The following is a 25728-nucleotide window of genomic DNA, read 5'->3' as shown; positions in this document are numbered from 1 at the left end:
GAGAGTGGAGCGTGAGGTTGTACTACTCTTGCGTGGCATGAATAGAGCTCTTCTGTAATTGAGAAAGCTAACCTCTGCCCTATAGTTTCCATTTGCTCACTAGCAGTGATGGGGAGCTCTGAAAAGTGGTACAGCATCTCTGGGCAAGCAAGTCTGAGGAGGGTGCATAGCACAACTGGGAGGAGTAGGTCAGAACTGAGAGGCATGGGAGAGGAAGCACTGCCTAAGCTACATTGTTTTCAGCATCTATTTAAATGCTTTGACAAGATGATGCTTTGTTTGCAGAAAGTTTGGACTTTCTGTGAAGAAATTCCAAAATTTGGAAGTGATATCTTAAATTGAAACAAATTACTGAATCTGCACTCAGACTAGAATTTCTGGAATCTTAATTACTGATCATTGCCGTTTTTCTTCTGGTCCATGAAAATATTTGACCACTTTTTATTTTGTTATACCATCGTTATTATATACTACTTGTCAGTGGAATGTGTTCTTCTACAAATCTATAATCTCTAAATGTGAAAGATTAACAAACTACACAACACTCTCTCTCTTTTCCCTTTCACCACTTCCATGTGCTAAGATGTGTCACTGGCTGCAATTTTTTGTGGTTTCATGAGAAGATTGTTTTGCAGTTAAGATACTGTCTTGAATTTTCAGATGCAGTCCACTCACTGCTATGGCCTCCCATTTAGTTATTTGTTACTGATAAAATCCATCCAAGTCTGGGAAATACGTTGTTAACAAGGTTAGAACAAATGTGTGCTTAGGATGTGTGCACATTTTCACTCATATGCTGGCTTTGCATTTTCATTCTTTGTTGCAGTTGCAGTTTCCTTTCTTGTGTTTTAAAATTAACATTTCTCTTCTGGAATGTCTCATTTAATTTGCAAGCATATCAAGATCTCCTTAAAAATGGTAACATTCATTTGCTTTACGAACTGGGGGAAGTTCGTGTAACAGGACAATAATCTACCAGCATTCAGATTTCTTTCCTGGGTGGCTCAGACCTTCAAAGACTAAATGCACCATACAAAATTTCTGTTCATTGTTTGATTCTGTCTTAATGAAGTTGTAGTCGGGCTAAGTAAGCCCTGCTGTGAGATTTTATGTAGATATCCTGAAGAACTTTGAGATTTATTAATATATATATATTAGAATTATTAATTATTGCACATTTTTAGATGATACCTTTTGAAAAAAAGCACTAGGTTATTGAGTGCAGGTGCTGATTTATTCTGATGATGTCATTCCTCAGTTGTAGCCTTAGATACAGAAATTTGTAGAGTACCTACTTCATCTGCCTAGTGACCCCGAAGTCTTTAACATCCTAATTGCTGGTTAATGCTTTCATTTTTTTGTCCTCATTACTGTAGTTTATTTCTTCTGTGTTTCCTCTTATCTTTGGGAAGCCAGTTAGATGGGGCCCTCACATTGCTCTTCAATGACATGTTAGTTAATTACTGATAGCATTTATTATTGTCCCATAATCTCCATCTGTTCTCTGAATTTACATCTTATTGTATCTCTGAGTAGCAATTCTCAGCACCAGCTTCTGGGCAAAATTCCTGTAGCTGTGATTTGTCAGTCGGTACTGGCTGATATCTGAAGATAAACATGGAATATAGTTTTAATCAGTGGGTTACAACTTCAATAAGCTAGTGTGCTGAAGAATATAAGTGGCATTACATATGAGTTTTTGTTCCCAGTGGCTTACCCATGTCATCTTTACAGATGATGTATGATTTAGGGGACTTGTCTGTGCATGATCCATGAATCCCAGTTTTGTATTATGAGTGCTTTTAGTGTACCTCTATCAAATTACACTTTGATTTAACTGACAGCCTGCCTTCCAGGGTGTCTTTTTAGGGTGGGAAATTTTGGCATGAAATACCTGCAGTTGAACAGGGGAACATTGCTAAACTGTGATTGTATTTCATTCAAGCAAAAATTCATTTCTGCTAAGAAGGCAAAATCCATGAAAAGCAGTCTGTCCTTGAGGTCCGTAACTAGATCTCCTGATTGCTGTGTTGTTGACATTGATATGCTCTAGAAGTTTACAGACTTTGTGTACAGCCTTCTGCATGCTTGTGCTCTACACAGGCACAACTGCTCAATGACATCTAAACCAGAGAACAGGCATATTATAGAGGTGCAAGTCATAGTGTTAGGACTCAGAAATTCCTCGCTGCTAATTTTGGCTGACATATGCTCCTTCTGTTGCTTTCCATGCATGAAGAAGAAGCCAATAGGGCTTACAAGATGTCATTATTTCTAGTCCCTAGTATCTGTAAATGAGGCAGTGTGGTAATACCTGTAAGGTGAAGGAAGGAGCCATGTTGATTGTAGAAAATTTGTCACTTGCTTGAGAACAACTACGTGAAAAAAAGTTATTCTCATATTATTCTGTAGATGGTAGTTGAGTTGATGCAATGCTATGCAAGTACTGGATTCTGCAGACCCCTAACTGGAAAATGTGTGGAAAAGTCTTTCGTGATCATGTTACTCTACACTGTTAAACAGTGGAAAGAAAACTGAAATGTGCTTCTCTATTTTTAGTATTTTTTCATATCGTGTTCTAACGAGTGCTCTCTTGCCATCAATCTTTGCCCTTTCTGCATGCAGTCAGTGGGTATCATCTTACTTGATCATGGTGCTGGCTTTATTGCTGTAATCTGTAGGCTGTGAGCCCAACTGCCTGTGCAAACTGGCTGCACAGAGGAAGCCGGCCATAAACAAAGGTGAACTTAGACAGCTTCCTCCACCATCTCCCTCCACGTGGTGCCTGGAGCAAGGACTGATGTCAGCAGATCCTTGCCACTTCAGAGACTGCTGCTCTGCTTGGAAATAGGAAAGGAGATAGGTCACAAACAGATTGTGTAAAGCATGGAAGTTTTCAGAGACTTGCTGGCTACTGATAGTGGCACATATTCTCCTAACCCTTCTCCCATGACAACAGGGTTTGGATGCTGCCAGAATGTAGGTGGCAGTGTTAGGGCCCACAGGAAAGCTCTGGAGGGGCTGAATTTCCCACAGGGGCAGAGCTTTCTCTACTGGCACTGTCAAGTGGAGATTTATGTTCAAGGTACTGGGAATGTAAAAGGAATGAGAAAGAGGAATAGGAGGGGCACATGCTTTGATCAGTGTGGAGATTTTCAAGCTTCTGATGTCCTTAAAAAATAGAATATTATAAATAAATAAAATCTGCACTTTCCAATTACTGTAGAATTTGGAAAGACATGCTCACAGAAATGTCATTCTTTATTGATTTATAGTTTTGTATGTAGAGAATCTGTATAGGAGACATTACAAGCATTTCTTTTTTTCTTTTTTTAAAGTTTGATTTACTAGCAATGTCTGGAGCAGAAATTAAATAAAGCTTTGTGTTTTTTTGTTGTGGGTTTTGTTTGTTGTTATTTTTATTTTTGTCAAACTGTGTTTACAATAAAAATATTCCTATTAGAAAAATGTAAGTCTTCAGCAGTATTAGCCTACTGTGCAAAAGCATGATTGTGCTGCTTACGGCCTAAGAAGATGGTAGCATTTCTCATGTAAGATGGAGATACTGTTTGATGGCTACTGAATTTTCACTGACACAGGAAAAAACATTTGAAAAGTTACTTCTCTCTTTGTTAAATTGATACTGGCAATCTATTGAAGCACAGCTGCTTCTGCTTCTCTGGCAGAGGAGCTCTTGAAGCAGGAGGTCAAGGGCAGTAATTATCTTGATAGGTATGAGTTTCTGCTTTTCCAAGTAAGAGCATGTCAGCCTTTCTGATGAGGGCTTTAAAATGGCTAAGTCTGGGAGGGCAACTGAGCAAGCATTTACATTCATAGAAGAGAAGGATGATTTCAGTCAAAATGAAGATGTCTTATAGATGTGTGTTTAGTGTGACTCTTTACAGGAATAAAGAGGCAGACTATGGAAGACAAACTGAATGGAAGAAAGCAGTCAGAAGTGTGTGAATTTTGGCTTCATTAAAAGCTTTACTACAGATGTGACCAAGTAAATCACTGTGCAAAATTATGAGACCTGCACTAAAATGATGGACTTTTCTTTTTCCATTACTGAAGGAGATTGTAATACTGATAGGGGAATTGTAATATTGAAAAAGTGTATGCTTGAATGAGAAATCTTGGAAGTTTTGATATGGCAAGAAGATGGGTTTGATTTAAATTTCTGAATCCTTACCCAGATTCAGCCGAAGGAACCAGGTCAAGAAGGCTATGTATATATTGTTTACAACTGCACCTTCATTTTGCAAGTTACAGCTGTGCTTTCAGTAATTGAGAAGAGCTGCAGTGAATTGCTTTGACTGGCATTCAGAGTCTTTGGCCACCTGTTGTGGACAGTATACTATTTTTCTCCCCCTACCATGCATTTATACAGTGCTGCTGTACATTTTAGATGAGTCTGTAAATGAAGTAAATTATAAAAAGGAATAATCAGGCAAAAGGGGCACTGCGGCAGATTATAATTACCTCTGTAATGGGCAGCATGGAGCACGTTACAGCAATTACTCTGTTGTGCAATAGTCTTGACTTCAGCTGTGGTTTGGTTAAATGTGGCTCTAGCTAGCATGCTACAGACAGGATCCAGTTTGTGTCATGTTTTCTTTCTGGCCTGCAGCCTTTTCCTCAAAGTAGAGTGAGAGCATTGCATAGACAACCTGGGCTACTGCAGTACATCAGAAGCTCCTCTCATGCCTCACCATCTGATCTGTGCTGTTTGCACATGTGCTGGGTAGAGGGCAGTCAAGCCAAGTCAACCATGCCCACAGGTTTGATATATCGTCTAGGAGAAAGAGTTGCCTTATTGGTATTACAGACTTCGGGAATATCTGAAAATGGGGGCTGATGTTACTGTGCTTCCTGGATTTAGATGCAGTTTGATGTTTTTATTGTATGTTCCTCCTCCTGCTGCAGCACAAGAGTATCCTGGAGTTTTGATAAGTACCTGTTTGTTTCCTTTTTTTTATAAATGGTTTTGGTTGTTTATTTATTTAAATGTATGTGCCTTTTGCTAATGGTGTGCATATGCAACAGCACTACTCTTCAGAAAATTTTGCTCGTCTTTGATTTCAACATATGCAGAGTTTGCTGTGTAGAAGAAACACTAGATGCTCTCATAGTGTATACGTTTCTTGCAAGGCAGGAAAAAATGTTTCACAAGGTAACATGTCTTTTACTCCAGTTTTTAACGGTACTATTAACATTACTAATTTTAAGATGTAATGTTAACATTACCATGTTATTCTTTGACTTGTCGTTCTGTTTACATTTTGTTTTTAAAGCTAAGTGTGGACCTGTTTTCAAGGGAAAACCTGAGTGTCTAAATGAAAATGTTCCACATAAGTTTGCAATTGTTTTCTGAACTTTGGATGTGGAAAAAATAATTTAATCCGCAAAGAAATTTTTGCTCATTTTGTTCTTTTCTTGACAGCTTTTTCTCATTTCTAATTAATAGGATTGCTGTTTTATTCTTTGAGGTTAGTGTTGTCATCATTCTGTTCTTCTGGAGCTCTTCCTTGAGTGATTAGGTAGGAGGAGGTGGTTGTCAGATGAGAAGTTTCTAGCAGACATTCTTCCCAATAGATTGGTGTGATGAAAGACAAACGGGGAGAATGTCAAACTCAGCAAGGGAGGCAGAGCTGTCTGGCAAGACTCTTCTGGTTTTTGGAGAGATTCAGGAAATAGTGTGGAAAAATTGTGCAACGCTATTAGAGCAAACCTTTCTTCATAAATCAATCTAAGGAGACTGGCATTTATTTTTGTTTCTCCTATAAAGTAAGCTAAATGTTTTGCTGTAACTGCAGAGAGGCAGTAAAATGCTGGCAAAGGCAAAGGTTATAAACAAATCATTCAGTGCTGACAGAGGCTCTGTAGATGATGACAAGAAGCAAATAAAAGGAATAAACCTAGTGTTCTGTTCCGATAAATTTCATTGATTTCTGCACCATGTCATTACAGCTGCAGCCTGCCCTGTTATCTCATAGCTCCAGACCTTTCATTATGGCTTCAGATGATAACAGCTGTTGATACGCTGCAGGAGGTTGCAGTGACTACCGTGGGGGTAAAGTACCATATACTAAGAAATAATTAGGAAAAACCCCATGGCTGGCTAGCTTTGATCTCCCGTTGGCGTCCTTGCTATATGCTGATAGTGCTTCAGTTTCCTGGATGAGTTCATGAAGCTTTTATGATAGTGCATACACTCTATAAAGCAATATAACCCACTCGCTGTGCCAGTGCAAGCCAAGTGCTGCAGCACTGTGCTGGAATGTGCCAGGCTGCCTTGTGAAGAGCAGCTGGCATCCTGCCCCACGTGCATGCAGAGCCCTGCAAACCTGCTGCTGGGATTGCTGTACGCAGGTGGTTCAGGCCTAGCCCCCAGCATCTGCTTGCACCTTCAGCAGTGTGACTGTAACCGTAAGATTGTTGATCAAGACTCAGATCGGTGACATTAGCACTATCGGAAAGTTAAAATGTGAAAACAGACCCCCAAACCTTTGTGATTCCCTAACAGTATGAGTGAGATATAAGGAACCTCTGAATCCCAAGCATATTTAACAAATAACTGGCTCCTTTTGCTCTAAGCAAGAAAAACCCCAACCATGCATTTCCAGTTTGCTTCTGTTGAAGGGAAGGGAAGGGAAGGGAAGGGAAGGGAAGGGAAGGGAAGGGAAGGGAAGGGAAGGGAAGGGAAGGGAAGGGAAGGGAAGGGAAGGGAAGGGAAGGGAAGGGAAGGGGCCTGAGATGCAGTCCTGGGGAACTTTTTGCAGCAGGCAGCGCAGGCTGTGGGTGTGCAATACAACCTGATCCTGGCACATGCTCATGGAGCACTGGAGAACCGCCAAAGCACCTGCAGGCTTTTTCTTGGCAAGAGCATTAGAAGGTGCCTGGTTCTTTATTTCTAATTAAGGGAAGATTGAAAAGAATATACGTACGTGGAGAAAAAAACTGGGATGAGAGGATGAAAGGAGCATGAAAGATCATGCTTATAAAACTGTCCACAATACTGGAAAATAAATGACTCTTTATTGCTTTGAGGAAACCCAAGCTCCTTCTATTCAGATGAATGAGGAATTCCTCTTCATGTATTAAACAGACTGTATGGAATTCTTTACTGTGAGATTTCCATTTCTCTGCAACTCTAAATCATACCAGCTCAGGATGCTCCAGCGCTCTGTAGTACTCAAATGTTTTCAGATGATCGCAGCTTCACTGCAGCTTTTCTGTTCCTTGCTGTTAAATGTGAATTTTTATTAGTAGGCAGAAAAGTTATTTGTTGCTGTCGCTGGAATAGCCCTGAATCTATCATCTACTTCTGCATTTGACCTAATGTACTACGTGCTGCAATCCTGCCAGCCTCATTTTACTCATTTGCGGCTTCTTAGTGTAAATGAAAAGCCAACCAAAAAATTCAGGCAGCCCCAGGGATGCTTTTCCAATGTCTTACTGCACATAACATATTTCAAGCACAGGCCTGGACTACAAGCCTGAAAGAATGTACAGTACAGATGTCCATCAGAGAAGAGATGACTTTCTGGGAATTTTTTGTGATGATGAGTGGTAGATTTAATTGGAGGTAAGCAAATACCAAGTGTGGATTACTGAGTGGTAGGATTAGGACCTGAGACTGCTGACTCCACCTAATTTGCACAGAATAAGTGATGGAGACTTGAATTCATAACCTTCTTTGTGAGAGTTTCTAAAATCCAAAGGCCAGATCAGTGGCTGATCCAAACCCTTTAATTTCATTGGACTTACAGAGAATAAATTGTGCCCAATGTATGTGTTCTGGAATATTTTTTTCTTTATGACTCTGCCCAGTTACATCTTAGAAGTTTTCATGGTCTAGTTGACATTCTGCAGGGTTTGTTCCTTAGAGTGCAGCGGGATGTTATGTTGCTTTTGGTAGGATGCCACACTACATTGTCTGATCCCAGGCTAAGGGATTTTATTTATTTTTATTTCACATTGTTTCAGCTGTTTTCACTTTTCCTTTATTGTTTTCCGTCCTCCAGCAGAATTTCTTCATGAATGTGGCAGCACACTGGGTTTCTTGGTTTATGAGCAGAAGTTAGTTGAAAAACCCAATGTTTTTGTTTTGTTTTGGTTTTTTTTGCTTGTAGCTGAGGAAATCTTAATGCTATGGCAGCAACGTGTTGAAAGGTGATGCTCTGGGAGCTGATGTCTTATCAAAAATGAGGGAAGATACGGGAAGGTTGTTCTGCTAGAACACTGTTGACCTGATCTTTTTCTAGCGCTCTTGTACCTATTCAGTTAAAATCACTGCATAAGGCACTCTTATAAATTACAAAGCATATATTTATTAACTGTATATACCAGTGTAATTTGCAGTGTATCTATATGTGTGGTTAAGTTGCATGTATGCATATACACCAACATTCTCTGTTCTCTACAAAATATGCATTGCTTTTTCAATTATAATTAAAAAAAATTCTTAGTGGTTACTTTTCTGAGCACGTTTCTTCCATGCTTACTGTTCTAGATTATATAGGTTTTCTGTTACTAAGACTCAAATCTTCATTTCTTATTTGTAGGTTTTTTTGTTTGTTTGTTTGTTTTTGTCTTTGAGCCTGTTAAATGATCAATTAAGCTGTCATTGTCAATGACATCTGAATACATTTGTGTATCAGTAGCAAGAGAAATGTCGGCTGTCCAATCTAAGTACTATAACTTAGCATTCAGTCTTTTGTTATTTTCTTGGTTTCAGTGAACAAGTAAGTACTGTTACCTTTCATAATAGAATGACTGTTCACAGAGAGGCTACTAAAAGGTTTACTGTAATAGTAATGTGAAACTGATATGAAGGAACTCATCTTGTACAATAAAAGTTTGCTCCGTTTACTGATTTAGAAAAGGAGGAAATGTCTGAACGGGTCCTTCTCGTTTCTCTTGTAGGATTACCTTGATTGTATCACTGACCAATCCAAACTTCCCCTGGGGACCGAAGAGCGATCAGCCCTGTTTGGCAACATACGAGATATCTACCATTTCAACAGGTAAATTGATGTTTAACTAAATGAAAATGGGTCAATACCTGCATTAATGGGGAGGAGGCAAACCAAATAAATTTTCTTTTTATCATTTTAATGCTGCAAATATATATATAAATTGAGTAATGGTATTTCTCTGATTCGAAACTGGGTTGATTTACTGAAACCAGATTTTGTAGCTATTGATTAAATGAATTAGGTGTGTTCTTTACCTACTGTTTCTGTTTTCATGCTGGCTATTTCCATAAATATAAGTCTAACCTGCTTCCTATCACAGAAAAGCTTAATGCAAGACTACCATGAATGGCATCCTTCTTTCACCAAAGAGAAGTATCTTATTCCTTTTATATCAGATCCTTTTGTATACTGCCATGCATCTGACTTTTCTAACACTTCAAACTGCTAGACACTTCATTAAACAATTTATCAAAAACATGTTCAAGTACCTTTCCATTTATTGAACTTTTTTGCTAGGTGTCCTATCAGCCTTCTCAGAAACTCTGCAAATAGAATTCTAGCCTATACTGGGAACTTGAAATAAAATTTCTCTTCTGTCTATAATTGGTTCCAGATTGTGTGAGACTGATGGGAACTTCATTTTTAAAAACATACTACTGCTACTTTTGACTTAATTATCTGTTTCTGTAAAAACGGTTAACTTGTTCAGCATTTGGGAAAAACCTGAACATTCAATCAATTCAACAAACCAAATGTCATAAAGGTCGTATGTCTTCTATGCCATGATCTCCTAAACTCCTGTGACCTTTGAAGAACAATAAATAATTTCTTTGAATAGAAAGGAAATTCCGAAGTGGAAGACTCGTGTTGAAGAGCTTCTTCACTGTTTATCTATCATAATGAGAAGCAAAGATGTGGCTGTTATATTTTCTGAGTGTTCAAAAACTAGAGAAATGGCTTGGTTGTTGGGGGACATTTATACCAGCATCATTACAAATACTACCTAATAAAATTACTCTTTAGTATGATTTATTATGATAAAGTATCACTAAGTTACAAAAAATAAAAATAAAAAAGATAAAATTTGTTGAGGTTAAAAGAAAAGAATGAAAAAAGAAATGTAGGGCACTTTAAGTGTTGTATGTTAGAATTGTCAAAACTCATTCAAAGCCTCCGATGTATTTCAGGCCTCTTGAGCTAAAATGGAAATAGTGAGTTTTCTAAGATTCTTACTGTACATCCTAATACAGCGTCAAGACTAGGTTCCCACCTATGTGAATGAAACCTGGCGTGTAGCTTCTGGGTCCTAAACTTACTTTAGAGCCTCAAGCTCTTTACCTTTGAAAAAGTTCCACTTGGCAGTCCTTTGTTAGTTTCACATGCTTTTTGTAAGCACAATTTTATGGTTTTAGAATTACCTTGTTTTCGTCAACTTTGAATGTGTGTTGAGTTCTTGTGGTCAGTGTAGATATGAAAAATTCCATTTCAGTAAATGGGAATTATTTTCAACTATATGCTTTCTGATTTTTACATCTTGCACTGAATATTAGAAATGATGGTCAGGATTCTAACCGCTGGTCCTGTCCCTGTGACTTCTTTTTGGGAAACCATTTCTTAAAGTAGAATTGTAATATTCCAGCAGTCCTGCAGGAATCTCTTAGGAAAAGCTGCCTCACTTTTATTAATTTAATTGGAAGGGAGAAATGTCCTCTAAGCCAGTGTTTGCTACCTTCCTCCTCTGGCCTTTCCTCTTGAGATTCTTTCCAGTGTCAGTTTAGGATAAATTCTTGACCCAGTAGCATGACTTCATTCTCAAATGGGAACTCTGTGGAGAAGCATGTGTAAGGTTTGTACTTCTATCAACAACCAGCTGATCATAAGATAGGCCAAACCAAAACTTTCATAGATGAGACAAATTGTGTAATTAGTGACTACTGAAGCATGCATGTACCATGCAGAGCTGTACAAGTGCGGTATCCAGTAGTCTCTGTGTGCTGAGGTTTGTGCTGGCTGCTGTTGACGTTCTGTTAGGAAGAGCCTTCAGAAAACCTGCTAGAGCTCACCTTTAAAGGAAAAGGGTTTTGCTTTCATTAGTGGACAGGAAACAGTTTTGGCCACTAAGCTTTGTAGCCATGAGATTATATCAAGGCTACATTTCTATTTTTTTTTTTTCTTTTTTGTGAAAGTCTGAACTTTTCAGATTCATTATATAAAAATCCAGAAAATTAAATTATTCAAACAATGTAACCATGAGGACCAGATTGTAATTGCTTTGTCCCTTATGGCTTTTGATGCTGTGCTCTGTTTGGCATAGAGAGAATAAAGCTTTTTGGTAATGCTGCTACTTTAGCATTTATGGCTAGACTGCGCCATGTTTGGTCATCAACTGTTCTTTGTCATGGGTGCAAGACAAATAATGCTGTTCCCTTCCTGCATCTTTTCATTCCTTCCATTTTATCAGAATTGGCTGTCTGTTGTGGCTGTCATTATTATCTTTCTTTTTCTTCGTTTCAGATCAAGAAGGTGAAAAATTTCTGTGTCTTGTTTTAAAATAGTGTAGTAATGATATTTAATTAATAAGATGAAAAGAAAGTCTCACTTGGCTTAATTGAAAGGGATGTTAAGTGTTTTGTCTTGAAAATGATTCCTGTTCCAAGAGGTCAGAACATCATAAATAGCATTGTAATGAGACTTTTACTCATTTGACTTGAAGAAAGAATGAATTTGTTGCATGAAAAATTTTTAGTCTTTCTCTGGTTACCTCTCTCATCCCAAAGGTATTAGCATTAGCTACTGATGGTGATTCAGATGAGTACAGATTCAGATTTTTCCAGCTCATGACAACCTCAATGTTATAACTCAGTACATGGTCTGAAACAGCAGTGGCTCTTGTGGCGTGCTTCAGTCCAAGTTCTGTTTGTGATTTGCCTGCAAGAGCATCATATTCCTCCACTGATGTGCCCTCATGAGCTCTTCCTGCCTGGGCTATTAGTATACATAACTCACAGCTGTCAGGAGTTGTGTTGCTATCTGTGAAGAGTGTAAAACATCTCAATGTCCATGTGATGAAAACATCTGTTTTCTTGCTACCATTTTTACTATCAGGTACTTAGATGTAGAATGATAAACATGTTCTTTCACACGTCGACATGGTATTATAAGATTTATTTAAGATTTTCAGGATTATGGGCATGACAGATTTGTTATTTTTATGTAGTGGTAGGTTGCTCTTATCAATCCTCATATCACTCAGATGAGACAGAAGAGAGTGCAGTATAGCTAACAAAATCATCCTAAGTGCATCCTTTACATTATAGGCTTGCACTGACAACACATGCCACAGGCATATTTACTGTATAAACTTGGACTTTCTGCATGAATATTTGAAATCTTTAAGTGCAACATTAACCATATTGTCTAGGAAAAATAATACAACATATTAGGAGGCAAGTGGGAATAAAATGGCAACCAAGATGCTACGTATTCTAAAGCATCAGGAGAATGTCTGCCTGCTGGGGCTGGACAGCAGGAAACCTCTGAGCACGTTCTGTTTATTTGATGTCATTTCTAAAATTCATTTGTGGATAACAGTCATTATAATTAATGGTCAGCATTGCTACAGCTACTTTTTTTTCTAATTTAATGAGCTTCATGAGTATGGGCTATCAAGCAAGGGTCATATTTTTATTCTTATTTTGATGAAGGGAGATTCTGAGGTGTGGAGGTTAAAATGTTATTATACAAAGTGTCTTAGTGTCTGCTAAGCCTAAGTTTTTTGTTTGTCTTCATTCACTGTGACTGATTGCTGATTTCTCTCCTTCCTTCCTCTAGTAATTACAGGAGCAAAGAACAAGTCCAGAAACTTTTCTATTTACTCCTTTTCTTACTTACACAGTGAAATTATTTTTCCCTAGAAGGGCAAAGGGTAGTTCCTTAGACATAACAGTACCAAGGCAAAATGCATTCAGGGAACCAGCTATGAATTGGAATGCTATACTAGAGAAGTAATTAAATTTAATAATTTAAATGAAAAATCATCTGATGAGAAGGAAAAATGATTTATCATAGAACCATTTGGTAGAAAATTCTTCTTCTTTCTCAGTTTTCTGAGAACATCTTTCATTAAGACTAAAGAATATTAAGATCAAGGAGTGATCTTTGAGGTTTTCTCAAAGGAAATTTATTTCATTGAATAGTTTTTCAAGACCTGAATTTCATACGAAAGTGAACACGCTTAGTTGTTGAGTTGCTCCTGTTATAATGAATTCATTTCCTGTTTGGCTGGTCAAAAATATAAATTTTTTTTCTATAACGTTTTATTTTTCTGCATGTAGAGTTTATATGTTCCCTTTCAAAAACCATTTTCCTGGCTCACCATCTCTACTCAGTGAAGAGACCCACTAAATGTAGAAAAGACTTCCTGAGTGAACTTATTACCATTCTTCATGTATGTGTAATACATTTCTGTTTCTCATCTGTGTTTTTCAGACTTGCTCCTCATCCACCTCAGTCAAGTGAAACTCCCAGAACAAAGAAAATCTTTATAGGACAGGACATGTTTTAAATTTTGTTTGATTTGGGTGCGTTAGTTGGAGTACAGGGTAAACTACTCTCCGTCTACAGTACTGTGCATATAATATAAGAGCTGTCAGTCTGAAGGACAGCGCCCTGCTTTATACAATCAGCAACCCATGGCCATCGTAATAACTTGAATATTTGTGTATGTGGGAATACCATTTCCTTAGGGTGTTTCTCTGCCTCCAAATAGAAAACTCCAATGACTGCATATCCAAAAGGGAGAGTTCATAAAGCTTTGTGGTTTACTGACAAGAGAGGTATTCCAGTGCTGCAATTAATTTGAAGCCAGCATATGTAAGAATAAATAAATACAAAAAGTGAATTACTGTGAATTCAACATATTGGTAGAAAAACATGTAGTTTTGTATTTGGGTGATGTGTTGTGGTATCAGAGTTGGAATTTCTGTGCACATGCAGATAACAGCTTGACTGTGTATAAGAGAAAATGTTTTGTTTAGTACATACGGAGATACTGTGCAACTATTCTGGTCTGAATCCGAGTGCCTGATCTGTGTGGAAGAGGAACAGTGGCAATAACACTGAACAGAGCTAAGATACTGTGTTTTATGTGGTAGGAAATAGAACAGTACATTTGACTCAGTCCGATTTAGAACCTGGTTTCAAAGGTGGTGCTATTTTATAGTCTCAAAAAAAGCAAGGAAGACCATTACAGATCTATTCGTAGTGGAATGGGAAGCTTACGGGGGAAATCAGTGGGTTTCTAGTTCCCTTTTTAGGACTCTCTGCATTGTAAGTGCTTCCTTGAATGATGGAACTCTGTCTGTGTCTCAGGCACATATGCATGTCTATTCCAAGGTGTGCAATAATTGTCTTTCTATTTCTTGTTCTTTGTTTTAGTGAACTTCTGCAAGATTTAGAGAACTGTGAAAATGATCCTGTGGCTATAGCAGACTGTTTTGTGTCCAAAGTAAGTGGCTGCTGCAAGTATTTGTAGCACAATACCTGTTGCAGAATGATATCAAAGAGTAAGATTAATTTATTAATGTTCTAGACCTACACTTCAACCATGAAAAATATGTTATTTTATTTGAGAAGCGTATCTGACCTGATGGAGTTATTGATCTAGGGTTAAGTTTTAGGTCCATTTTTGTGGAGCATTACAGTGAATCATTTTTTCCCCATTTTTTAACATGGGTGATCAACTGGTACTACTGTTATGCTTTGTTTGCTTTAAAATGACGATAGAATACAACTTAGCTGCAATTTTAGAAAAGGCAATAACTTGTTGTCCTATTATTTTCTGAAATGCTTTTTTTTTTTTTTTTTTTTTTTTCTGAACTGAGCCATCATAACTTAGTTTTCTTTTAAAAAGAATGGCTGAAATTCTAATGGTAAGATTCAAACCTTAGTCTCATTGAAATACCTTGGATTTGCTGAACGTATTTATTCAATTGTATAATTCAGAAGTAAAAAAAAATGTAAGAGAAAGCTGTCAGATGCAAGAGAAATATAAAGTACCAAAGTGTCCTTTATTATAGGAAACCCAGAGAGATAGTCAGTGGGAAGGAAAATGTTTATTATGTGTAGAACAACAAGAGATTAAACAGTCTAGGCTACTGGTGACTCAAGTTCACTGCAGACTTGATGAGAGAACCTACATTTGTCTTACACCTGTGGAGCCCAAATATGTCAAGTAATAATGCTTCTCCATGACATTTCTGGGTTAAAAGGGGCAGAAAAGGGAATGGGAAATGTAGTTTTTTAAATGTAATTTTTTCATAGTGGTGTTTGCTTGGTTTCATTAAAATAAAATAAAATAAAATCTCTGTCATATTTTAGGCTTCATCCTGAGTTCAGTATTGCCAGCACCAGCCATTTGTAAAAACAGTCCTAACATATGTATTTAGGACTAACTGACCACTCTATTTTGTTCATTGCTATTGTGGCACAAGAGATTTTATTGGAAAAGGAAATGATGGTAACAGATTAGGGCTGCCATTTCACTGAATTACTTGCTTGAATTGAGTTGGAGCAAGTTACTACTTATCTTTCAGCTGATCTTTTCTAAGCACTGGGAGATCTCACTCTATTTTAGCCATGTTGCAGTGGGGCTTCTGGCACATTGTTATCATTCCAAGCGTCCAATATTGAATTTAAGAAGAGTGGTAAGGACAAATACAAAGTTTTGTGTGTGGAATAGAAAAAACTTACCTGTACATTGGGTCTGGCTGGCTAGTGAACAGCTCAGCAGGATCTGGAGTTGTGGTAGACTACAGAGCATGTCAGCAGTGTGCCCCTGCAGTGAAGGCCAACAGTATCTTGCATGTGTGTTAACATATAATTTGTATTAGCAAAAATACAGTTGGCAGATTAAGGTAATTGTTTCTTCTCCTCTATACAGTACTTGTAAGATTGCATAGTACTTTAAATTTTGGTCTTCTGGAACAAGAAACACACTAGAGTGATCCAGACTAGAGCAGGTCTGGAGGTTGGAAAATGTGATGTGTGAAGGCTGAAAGAACAGGATTTGTTTAGCTTGAAGAAGACAAGCTGAGTGGAAATATTTGCTGCTGTCTATAGCTGCCTGGTAAAAGAGTACAGAGAAGACAAAGCTGAGATTCATTTTTGAAGGAGCGCAGGGTGAGAGACCGTGGACACAAGTTGCAACAAGGGGAATTTCAGTGAGATGTGATGACTTTCAGGTTTGCTTTTAACCATGAGAGAGTGCTTGAACATCAGAATAGATTGCGTGCATCCTATATGATCTCCATCCTTGAATACCAAACTGGATGATCTTCAAGGTCCATTCCAACCCAAGCTGTTCTACAATATTCAGAACTCCAGTAGAAAAGCAATCTGATCTAACTGGCGCTGCTCTAATATAGACATAGGACACAAAACTTTCAGAATTCCTGCTCAACATAAATTCTCCTATGATTTGCTGGTTTTACTGGGGCATTCCAAAGCTGAGGGTCCCAGTTATTCCTATGGATACTGCAGTAGAGAAAATGTATACAGCGTTGTCATGCCTTGCTTTATCAAAAAGTTGTTCTTGTACTGAAGACCATTTGTGAGGCCTTCAGGATATTTACAGATGCCACAATTTGGAGTTCATAGATCTTTCTGCCATATTATATGAATCTATCTGTGGTGACTAACGGCTGAGATATTGAAATAAAGGTGCTAAAAGTGATAACAGCAAATCCAAGAAAAAGTTGCTCCCTCTGTTGTACTAGCCAGCTGAAAGAAGTTCTCTGATAAACTTCCTGGCCATTAATTCTAGAATCCATCTGCTTATCATCAATTTCTGGTGCTTTTTGTTCCCTTGTCAAATATTTTTAGAATTTGTATTACTGGCAAGCAATTGCCTGATGGCTCAGAAATTGTTGGAGATTGCAGTCCTAATGAGCATTTTTTTAACTTCATCCAGATGAGTGCAAATGCTTGAAAGAAAAATAAAACAATAACATAATACTCCATAGTTCTGTTTTTGGCTGTGAAAATGTCATTACAGTAACTGTTGACTGTCTTAATAGGCTCCAGTTGTCCATTCTTTGTTGCTTGTGTCTTCTCAGCATTGAGTAGTGGAAATAAAATAGCCTTTTTTGGCAGTACACAGTCCTTAAAGCCTTACGGGATTTCAGCCATTTATTGTTTGATTACTTTGAGTGTGCTAGATCTTCACTGGGATAATATTATACTGAAGTCATAGCTCACAGCTTTAGCTAATGGATGTAACTCCAGTGGAACTTCTTAGATGTTTTTAGTGGAACTGTGCTTTGGTTATGCTAGCTCTGGCTCTAGTGGCATTTTTTTTTCAACCTACTTATTCACTTGTGAATAGCTTAGTTATTAGGAATTTTGAATGTATAATCAAGCTTTCACTGTAGGTACCACGTTTGCTCTTTGCATTTCATGACAGTAAGTAACTGAATAAAGTAATTGCCGTCTGTGCAGGATTCATGTGAAATAATACAAAATTGTTTTGCATGAATAATAGAATAGTTATGGTTAAAGTAAGTGGAGCTTTTCGGAACTAATAGTTCCAAAATAATAACCAAAATAAAATAAATAAATAAATAACCAAAATATAACTGCATTAATAGCAGTAATGCTTGCTATTACTGAAAACATCTAGTGAAGTTATTTTTGTAGCATCTAGTTTTGGACTAATTTTGATAGGTTATTTTTTTGAATTTGAATGTGTTACTTGGTTTTGCTTAATAAAATTTTTTGTATAGCTTTTCATTCTTCCCTCATGCAGTCAGATACCATTGTCTTTCCTGTGTAAGGCATTCATGTTTAAATAGTAAACAGCCTTGCATCTTTTACTTCTGAGGGAAATACAATAAGGATTATCAAATCACATTAGCATGCTTTGACAAAGACCCTTAATTGTGGATTTGAGAATTTATCCTTTATTGTATTCATTGCCCAAAGTAAATAGCTCCTAATATGGTAGCTTTTATTTGTTAACAGACCTTGGCAAGATGTCTTCAGGGTAAATCAGCCAGTAACTTAGAATTCACTATCAGTTAAAATAGCCATACAAAGTTGTAACACACCAAAAATATTTTTAACAACTTACAACATTATACTAATTCCCTCTGTTTCTGATGTTTTTAAATCAGTTGTAACCCATGGACACAATATAGACACAAATGCAGAAGAACACAATTTGTTGTTTGATTGTGTATTATGCTTTTAACTATCTGAGATACAAAAGAGATGAATGGGTATTTATTTAATCAATGTGGAAGGGCTGCTGCACTGAAATAACCTGCCACTGAGGGTTGCAGTGCACTATGGTAGTTTCTACCAGCCCTTGGACCTTCCTTGTCATTTAGAAGAACTATATTAACTCTAGTACATTAAATGTCTTGAAGATGTTTTGATGATAACTGTAACTGGAGGCTGACAAAAGGTTTCAGAGCAAGCTTCTCTACAGCATAATTATTCATATATAAGTTTGTTTATATGTTTTCTTGCCAATTCAGTCTTTCATTTTTGTAGTAATGATGCCAGTGTTAATTAGAAGATTGACTTCAGTATTCCACAAATTTGCATTTAAGTGAGTAGTTGTAAAGGAAAGCTTAATGCTGGCACATGACTCTTCTCACTCAGCACCTCAGAAATTTGGAACATATGTTTTCTGAAAGGCAAACCAACAGCTTAACTGAGGGGAAAGGGAGAATGACTCTAATCTAACATCTCATTAATGAAGAGGAGATCTAGGCAATTGGCTTCAGCTTACACTCTCACTCAGCTCATTTTTTATGTCTCAATTTTATTTTAAAGTGCCTTTTACGGCTATAAAAAAGCAAAGTGCACCAAGAGTTGAGAGGAGATCAGGGATGTAGTCCTGTGCTTGGAGCCTCCTCACTCCACATGCAGGAGTCACACTGTGAACTGATTGAGCAGCAGGGGACAAACTATGTAGCTGGGATCCTGTTGTGCTTGGCTTTGCTCTTCAGGGTGACTTGTAGTAAGTGGAGATAACATTTGGCTTTGGTCTCAGTGTTTTTATCCTCTGCCCTAAAAGCTTTGGACTTCCAAACTAGAAATGGCCTCTGGAGCAATTCCAGTCTCCCAGCAGAGATCACTTTTAATCTGATTTGAAGATAGCTAAGGTGAATGTAATGACTTTTAGACTGAGTAAGCATAAGACTGTCCAAAAAAATACTGATGAACATATCTAGTGCTACACTTAGAGTGTGAAAGGGCTGATAGCAACACATTAAATCAGTCTCAGTTTTGGTTCTTCTCTTATTTCTGAATACAACACACAGCACTGGCTTTAGCCTGCATAGCTTGTGCCCTGATATGCCCTGGGAAGTCTGCTGTAAAGTAGGTAGCATCAGCCATGCACGCAAACTAGATGACTCTTCTTGAGATGCAGAGCGCCAGGTAACTAGGCAATCCATGGGAGAATGGCCATCCTGACTAGTGTGGCTTCTTTCTTCAAGCTGAGGAAGAGCAATTGTGTGGTTCTTGGAGAGTGAATTATAGGACATATTTTAGATCAATATGTTTGATTTGTTATCAAGTCTCAACTGTCTTTGACTGAGGTGGAAAAGCAACAGATTCTCTTCTAAACTATGTGACTGTGAGATCAACTCCAGCCAGCATAGATGTTCTGTACTTTTCTTCTGAAGTCATTCTGTAAATTACATTATTCTGTGCTTGTAGGCATGGGAATTTATCACAGTTTATACCAGCAAGCCCCTAAATGAAATTTTTTTATTAGTATATGGTACTGGTGGGCAAAAAGCTGGACACAAACCAACAGTGTGTGCTTGCAGCCCAGAAAGCCAGCAGTATCCTGGGCTGCATCAAAAGAGGGATGGCCAGCAGGGAGTGGGAAGGAATTGTCCTCTCTCTGCTCTGTCCTTGTGAGCTCCCATCTGGAGTACTGCCTGGTGCCCCCAAGATGGGAAGGTTGCAGAGCTGTTGGAGCAGGTCCATAGAAGGGCCTCAGAGATGATCAGAGGGCTGGAGCACTGCTCTTATGAAGAAAAGGTGAGGGAGTTGGGCTCACTAGGCTTGGAGAAGAGAAGGCTCTGGGTAGACCTCATAGCAGCATTCCAGTACTTGAGGGGCGTATAAGCAGGGTCTGAGAATGATATAACGTGGGGGAATGGCTTTAAACTAAAAGAGGGGAGATTTAGATTAGATGTTAGAAGGGAATTGTTTATTCAGAGAGTGGTGAGCACACACACACAAGTTGGCCAGAGAAGCTATGGATGTTCCGTCTCTGGAGGTGTTCAGGGTCAGGTTGGATGGGACCCTGATTTCATGGGTGTCAATCTTGTCCATGGCAGAGGTTGGAACTGGATGATCTTTAAAGTCCTTCCAGCCCAAGGCATTTTGTAAGTCTATGATTCTATATGCACAAATATAATAAAATACCTTTCTCCATCTCACTGAATTTCATCGCAGTGAAAGGGAGGAAGGTGGCTTCTTAGGCACCCTAACTTTTTATGCATATTAGCTAGTTTGCTAATGCTTATTGTGTCATGTATGCAGTGGTCTGAGTTTCATTAGTGCTTGGTTTTGCACTGGGACGGTTTGTAGCTGTCACCGCTAGTTCTAGGCTTGAACACTAATAAGTTGTGACAGAGGCTCGTTGTCTTTGCGTGTGGACGCAGGGCATATGTAAACTGCCACAAAAACCAGCTGTGACAGCAGAATTAGTTTAGGCATGAAAGACCAAGCTAAATTGTTTGGCTGTATTGTATTAAGACCAAATTTAGTTGATTGATGTCTAAAAGAAGAGCAGCTTAAAGTAATAGTTTGCAGCATGCTAGGGAGTAAATGGGGGTTGTACTCCCTGAGGGAAACATTTGTTAGGAGTTTACTTGACTAATTTTTTCAAAACAGTTAATACTGAAATCCAGTAAGGAACACTGAAATTAATTACACTGAGGTTTGGTAACACTTTGTTTCATCCACAGTCATTGTAAATTGCAGCTCCATTGGAAGAATGAATGGTGCAGATTGATGTAGGAGGGAGAGGGGGAAGGGAAATGCTTCAGCTGCCTCTTTCTGATGAATAGCCAAAAAAAAAAAAAAAAAAAAAAAAATCCACTCAACAATGAGAAATAAAAGCCTCAGCCCTCTCTCCTGATGCTCTGCATAGGGCTCTGGATATTTGGTCTCACTATTCAGAGATACCACTGCTGGGAGGGTGTTAAGGGGGCACAACTATTGTGGGGCAGTGGGTCACAGTCTGTCTTGAAGATGCTTTATGTGGAAGGCAGGGTCTTGTTTACCACCAGAGAATCATTCTTTATTGGTTTAGGGCTCAGAAAAGAAATCACTGATTTCAGGATTGCCTTGCAGTTCCGCAGTGCTTTCTTACTCTTTATGACTCCAACATGCTGCAGAAACTGTGCACTACTTCAGAGAGAAGCTGATAGGCAGACATATACTTCAAGCACATGGTAATATTTCTGGAGACTTGTTCTCACATAGGATTAAATGATGATAATTGAGAAAGAATTTTATGCTGAGGAAGAAAGAAAGGAAACTCAGACTTTTCACCTGAGAAGCTTGTCAGCACTAAGTGGAGTATTTCTCAGTGACAGGCAAGTGCACAAACCCACCTAAATCTAGTTACAACTTGTTTTAGTAATGACTTCCTGCTTGCATAGAGTCATAATTTACTTTTAAGAAAATCGCAAAAAATCCTAAAACTTTTGTGGCATCTCATTTTCATGCTTAGACTGTGCTCACACGTGAAAGTATTTATAGTAGTTTGAAAATCGCAGTGAACATGTCCACAAAACTAAATTTTACGGGTGTGTGCTTCAGCACATGCAAAACTAGGTATGTGCAGTTCAGTTGCCTGAAGGGAATGTGTGTGTCATTATTTTCTAAAAGATGCAGAGGTTGTCATTGATATATAGTCTGGATTTCAGGTGACATCATAAGGACCATGGAGACTATTTCTAGGCCACTTACTTTTTCTCTGTGTAGATTTTCTTGTTGCTTTGTTTTTTTTTTTTCCTCCCTTTTCTCTAAAATTTAAGGAAAATTCTCCAGAAAGAAAAAGTGAAATTCAATAACTAGGTCTATGTTAGCTTTAAGAATATTCCAGTGGAAGTGGGGAACTCACTGATCAGGAGATGAAGAATGTGTTGCTGTGGTGTCATTGCCTGTGCCTTGCACATGTGCTAACTGCTGATGTGGCAAAATCTGAATATATGAAAACCTTTCCTCCCATACAGAGTGAAGATTTCCATATATATACACAGTACTGCACCAACTATCCAAGGTAGGAGTTCTGGATTCCCTTTCTTCATTTGTCCCTTGGCTAATAATTAACGTAATGCAGGTTATAGTCTATTAGATATATATGTGTCTAAATGTTGTGCCTGCCCTCCATCCTCATGCAAATTGGAGGGAAGAACAAAGATGTTAGTTTTTTAAACTTGAAAAAACAAAAAATGAAAGATGCTCACCTGTAGCTTTACTTCAGTAGATTTTGTCATTCATTGCTATTGGTCCTTAAAAAATGATGGTCATCTTCTGCATGCCCTAGATATCTAATTCCCACTTCTAGAAAAGTGACTGAATGTTAGAAGGAAAACACTACTGAATATATAAGATAATGTAAAAGAAGAAGCAGTGGTTGGATTAGGAACCTGCTGCCCCTTTTTGCAAGGAAAGAAAGAAATGATTCTCAACTTTACCTACAGTCTTACAAATAGGTATCATGTTTTCAGGTCAGTGGCTGTGTTGACAGAATGCATGAGGAACAAGACATTGGCCAAATTCTTCAGAGAAAGGCAAGAAGCACTGCAGCATTCCTTGCCCCTGGGCTCCTATCTCTTGAAACCTGTCCAGCGAATCCTGAAGTATCACCTACTCTTGCACGTAAGCAATAAAACCCATTTGAATAGTGTCTCACTTAAGGCTACTGCACTGCAGTGTTCATGCCTCTGATATAAGACTTGATTAGAACAGTTCTGGGGTTTTTTAGACACTTTATTTTGGGAGTGTTTGATTTTTACACATGGCAACTCTTCCTGTCTTCATCACTTCATAACATATGCACATGTTTTAGCTGGGGAATGTATGGTAGTTATTTTTGACATGTTGAATCAGTCTGTGCATCCAAATAGTTACATTTTTTTTTAATTGTCTGTCATTCTCAAGTTCTATGGAAGATTTTTTTAATGAATAAACAATTTTGTACAAAAAAATATTGTTGCAATGAAAAGCGGGTTTTTCCCACATATTTCACTGCTGGGGGTGGTTGAAAGAAGGTATAAGTACATATAAACATCCTTGATTGGTAAGTTTCTTGTGGAGAGAAATGATTGAGGAAGTGGGAGCTCTTTCCATATCCAGTGAATTGAATTAAGCAAGTTTAGGAAATTCCTGCTTTATTGTTAACATTTTCCACATATGTTTCCTATTACAGAGTCATGTTCCAGTGAAGTGTAAAGACATTGATCCTTATTTAAAAATGTCTGGTGCTTTTCTTCTCTCCAAGTGTAAAATAATGCCTAGTGTAATTCCATCAGTATTTTGTAAGCATTTAGATACGTCCTATATTTTAAGAAAAGCTATTAAGCGCTGTCTGAAAAGGTCTCTTCCTGTAAGTGTGCTGTGCTGTCTTTCTGTGCCTCTGTTTGCATCAGCTGCTGGACTGTCCATAAAAGCTTTGCGCTCTTAGCCATCTTGTGTTAATCAAATTGTTAACTGCATGCAATAGAAACAAGGGCAGAAACATTGCATTCAGGTGATCACAATGTGAAGACAAAATATTACAGATAAAACATAGTATCGCATCAAGCTAGAAAAAATCATTTAGAAATTATTTTTTCTTGTTGTAGGAGATAGAAAATCACCTTGACAAGGACACTGAGGGCTATGATGTGGTGCTGGATGCCATAGATACAATGCAAAGAGTGGCATGGCACATAAATGACATGAAGAGGAAACATGAACATGCCATCAGGCTTCAGGTGAGTTCCCAGAGATATTTATTGGTGTTTCTGTAAGCCGTTTTTGTCAAGCTATATGCCGTCAGCATTTTTTGGTTTAATCTTTTTCTTTTATCTTTGTCAGTCAAAATTTAAAGTCCTGTTGAGTATGCCTGTGGCTGTTTGATCTTAGAAACCATGTCATAGGTGCTGCAGGAAAATCTCAGAAATCTCTTCTCTGCAAGCAGCATCCTGTACAGCATTTATTTTGCAGTAATATGGAACTTGAGATAACTTTTCTTTCTTCCTTTCCCTCAATTGTACAGCACTGCTGTACAACCCTAGGGCATGTCTTTGTTCAGAAATCGTGTGGTTTCCGATTTCTCCTTTTTGTGCTGATTAATTTTGTTTTGAGACATTTCTTGTGCTTCTTCTTCAAGTGCTTCCCCTCTTGCGCTTCTGAAGACATTTTTTTTTGTGTGTGAAAAATATAAACCTAGAAACACGATAGCTAGGAAAAGGTTAACTTCACTTTGAGTGACAGGTTTTTGAGGAGAAAGCAAAAGCTATACTGAATAATTTTTTTGTCAAGAGTAAGCTACCTCACAGACTTCTTACAAATCCATCATTCTGTTTCAACAATTTCAAACATCTAAGTGAATTGCCATTTTACATTACACTTTTGTCAGCAGTATTTATATTGCTTGAAAATTTTTTTTTAAGTTAATAAAAGAGTTTAATAGGTTTATGCCATTCCAGAAATCTGTCTCATGTAATTCTTTTATTCCTTCATGTCTTTTAACATAAACCGTACCTATTGGCCCTCATTTTTCTGTTTATACATAAGGGGAATGGGGTTACATTTGATAATGCCTTGCCTGCAGCAGTGTAACCTTTGCCACACATTGCTGGAAATGCATGCTAATGACTTCTGCAAACAGTTTGCTATAAATCTGACTAAAGATAACCAGTAATATTTGGCAATAAAGAGGGCTAAACGCTCTTGGAAAAGTGCATATTATAAATTTGTTAAGCGGAGCTAGCAAATGTATGAGCTTGTGGAAAGCATTTGTGTTACCCTTTCTAAAAGTAAAATCTGTTTCTGCAGCCACAGGGGGGATAGGTCTTCTGTGAGCTCTCACACTGCCATTGTCTGCAGTTCTGAAAGTACTGCAACAGTGATTCCAGCGCCGAGTCTCCCTGGACATTGGTGAAACTGATTGCTGTGCTACACTCCAACTTATTTACAAGTTCCTTAAGGACCTTAAAAATGCAATGTTTTGTTATGTTTTCGTTTGATTTTGGTTTTTTAAGGAGTTTTGCATGTAGTCCAAAATGCGCTGCTCTGTGCATTTAGGTTTTCTTCCTGTGTATGCCCTAGGCTGCATTTGGGCTCAAATATACCAGAAAGATTTATATCTGATGGCTGTATGAAATGTTTTAGAGTCCAGCCCAGAATGAGGAAATCTGTCTGCTTTGCTAATGCTAGGTTAAAGTCCAATGGAAGTTTTAAAACATTTCCTTACTTAAGATTCAGCCTGCTCTTAGTTTGCTGTACTGTGCTGAAATTTTGTATCTGCGCCTCTGGCAGAAAAAATGAGCAATTTAGGAAACAATAGTCCTAGCCAAATAATACAAATTTTTTAAGATGTTCTTAGATGTTTCCCTGGCGTTTTTCTCTTAAAGGATAAATATAATCATAGAATCACTCAGGTTGGAAAAGACCTTAAAGATCATCGAGTCCAACCATAACCTAACCATACTACCCTAACCAC

The 25728-nt window shown here is 37.9% G+C and overlaps 1 protein-coding gene across 8 annotated transcripts in view; it reads left to right on the top strand.

Annotated features, from left to right (window-relative positions):
* Positions 1-25728, top strand: part of PLEKHG1 (pleckstrin homology and RhoGEF domain containing G1) — a 124536-nt gene that overhangs the window by 84003 nt on the left and 14805 nt on the right. For all 8 annotated transcript variants that reach the window (XM_042812342.1, XM_042812316.1, XM_042812333.1 and 5 more), the window contains 5 exons: positions 8929-9029; positions 14418-14487; positions 22250-22296; positions 22748-22898; positions 23864-23995. In XM_042812342.1, the coding sequence (XP_042668276.1) occupies positions 8929-9029; positions 14418-14487; positions 22250-22296; positions 22748-22898; positions 23864-23995 (501 nt within the window). The remainder of the gene's footprint in view (positions 1-8928; positions 9030-14417; positions 14488-22249; positions 22297-22747; positions 22899-23863; positions 23996-25728) is intronic.

Source organism: Centrocercus urophasianus, unplaced genomic scaffold (genome assembly GCF_019232065.1).
Source record: "Centrocercus urophasianus isolate 14NV4802_14NV808 unplaced genomic scaffold, USGS_Curo_1.0 seq_10, whole genome shotgun sequence".
NCBI lineage: Eukaryota > Metazoa > Chordata > Aves > Galliformes > Phasianidae > Centrocercus > Centrocercus urophasianus.
This window is presented reverse-complemented; position numbering and strand designations above follow the sequence as displayed.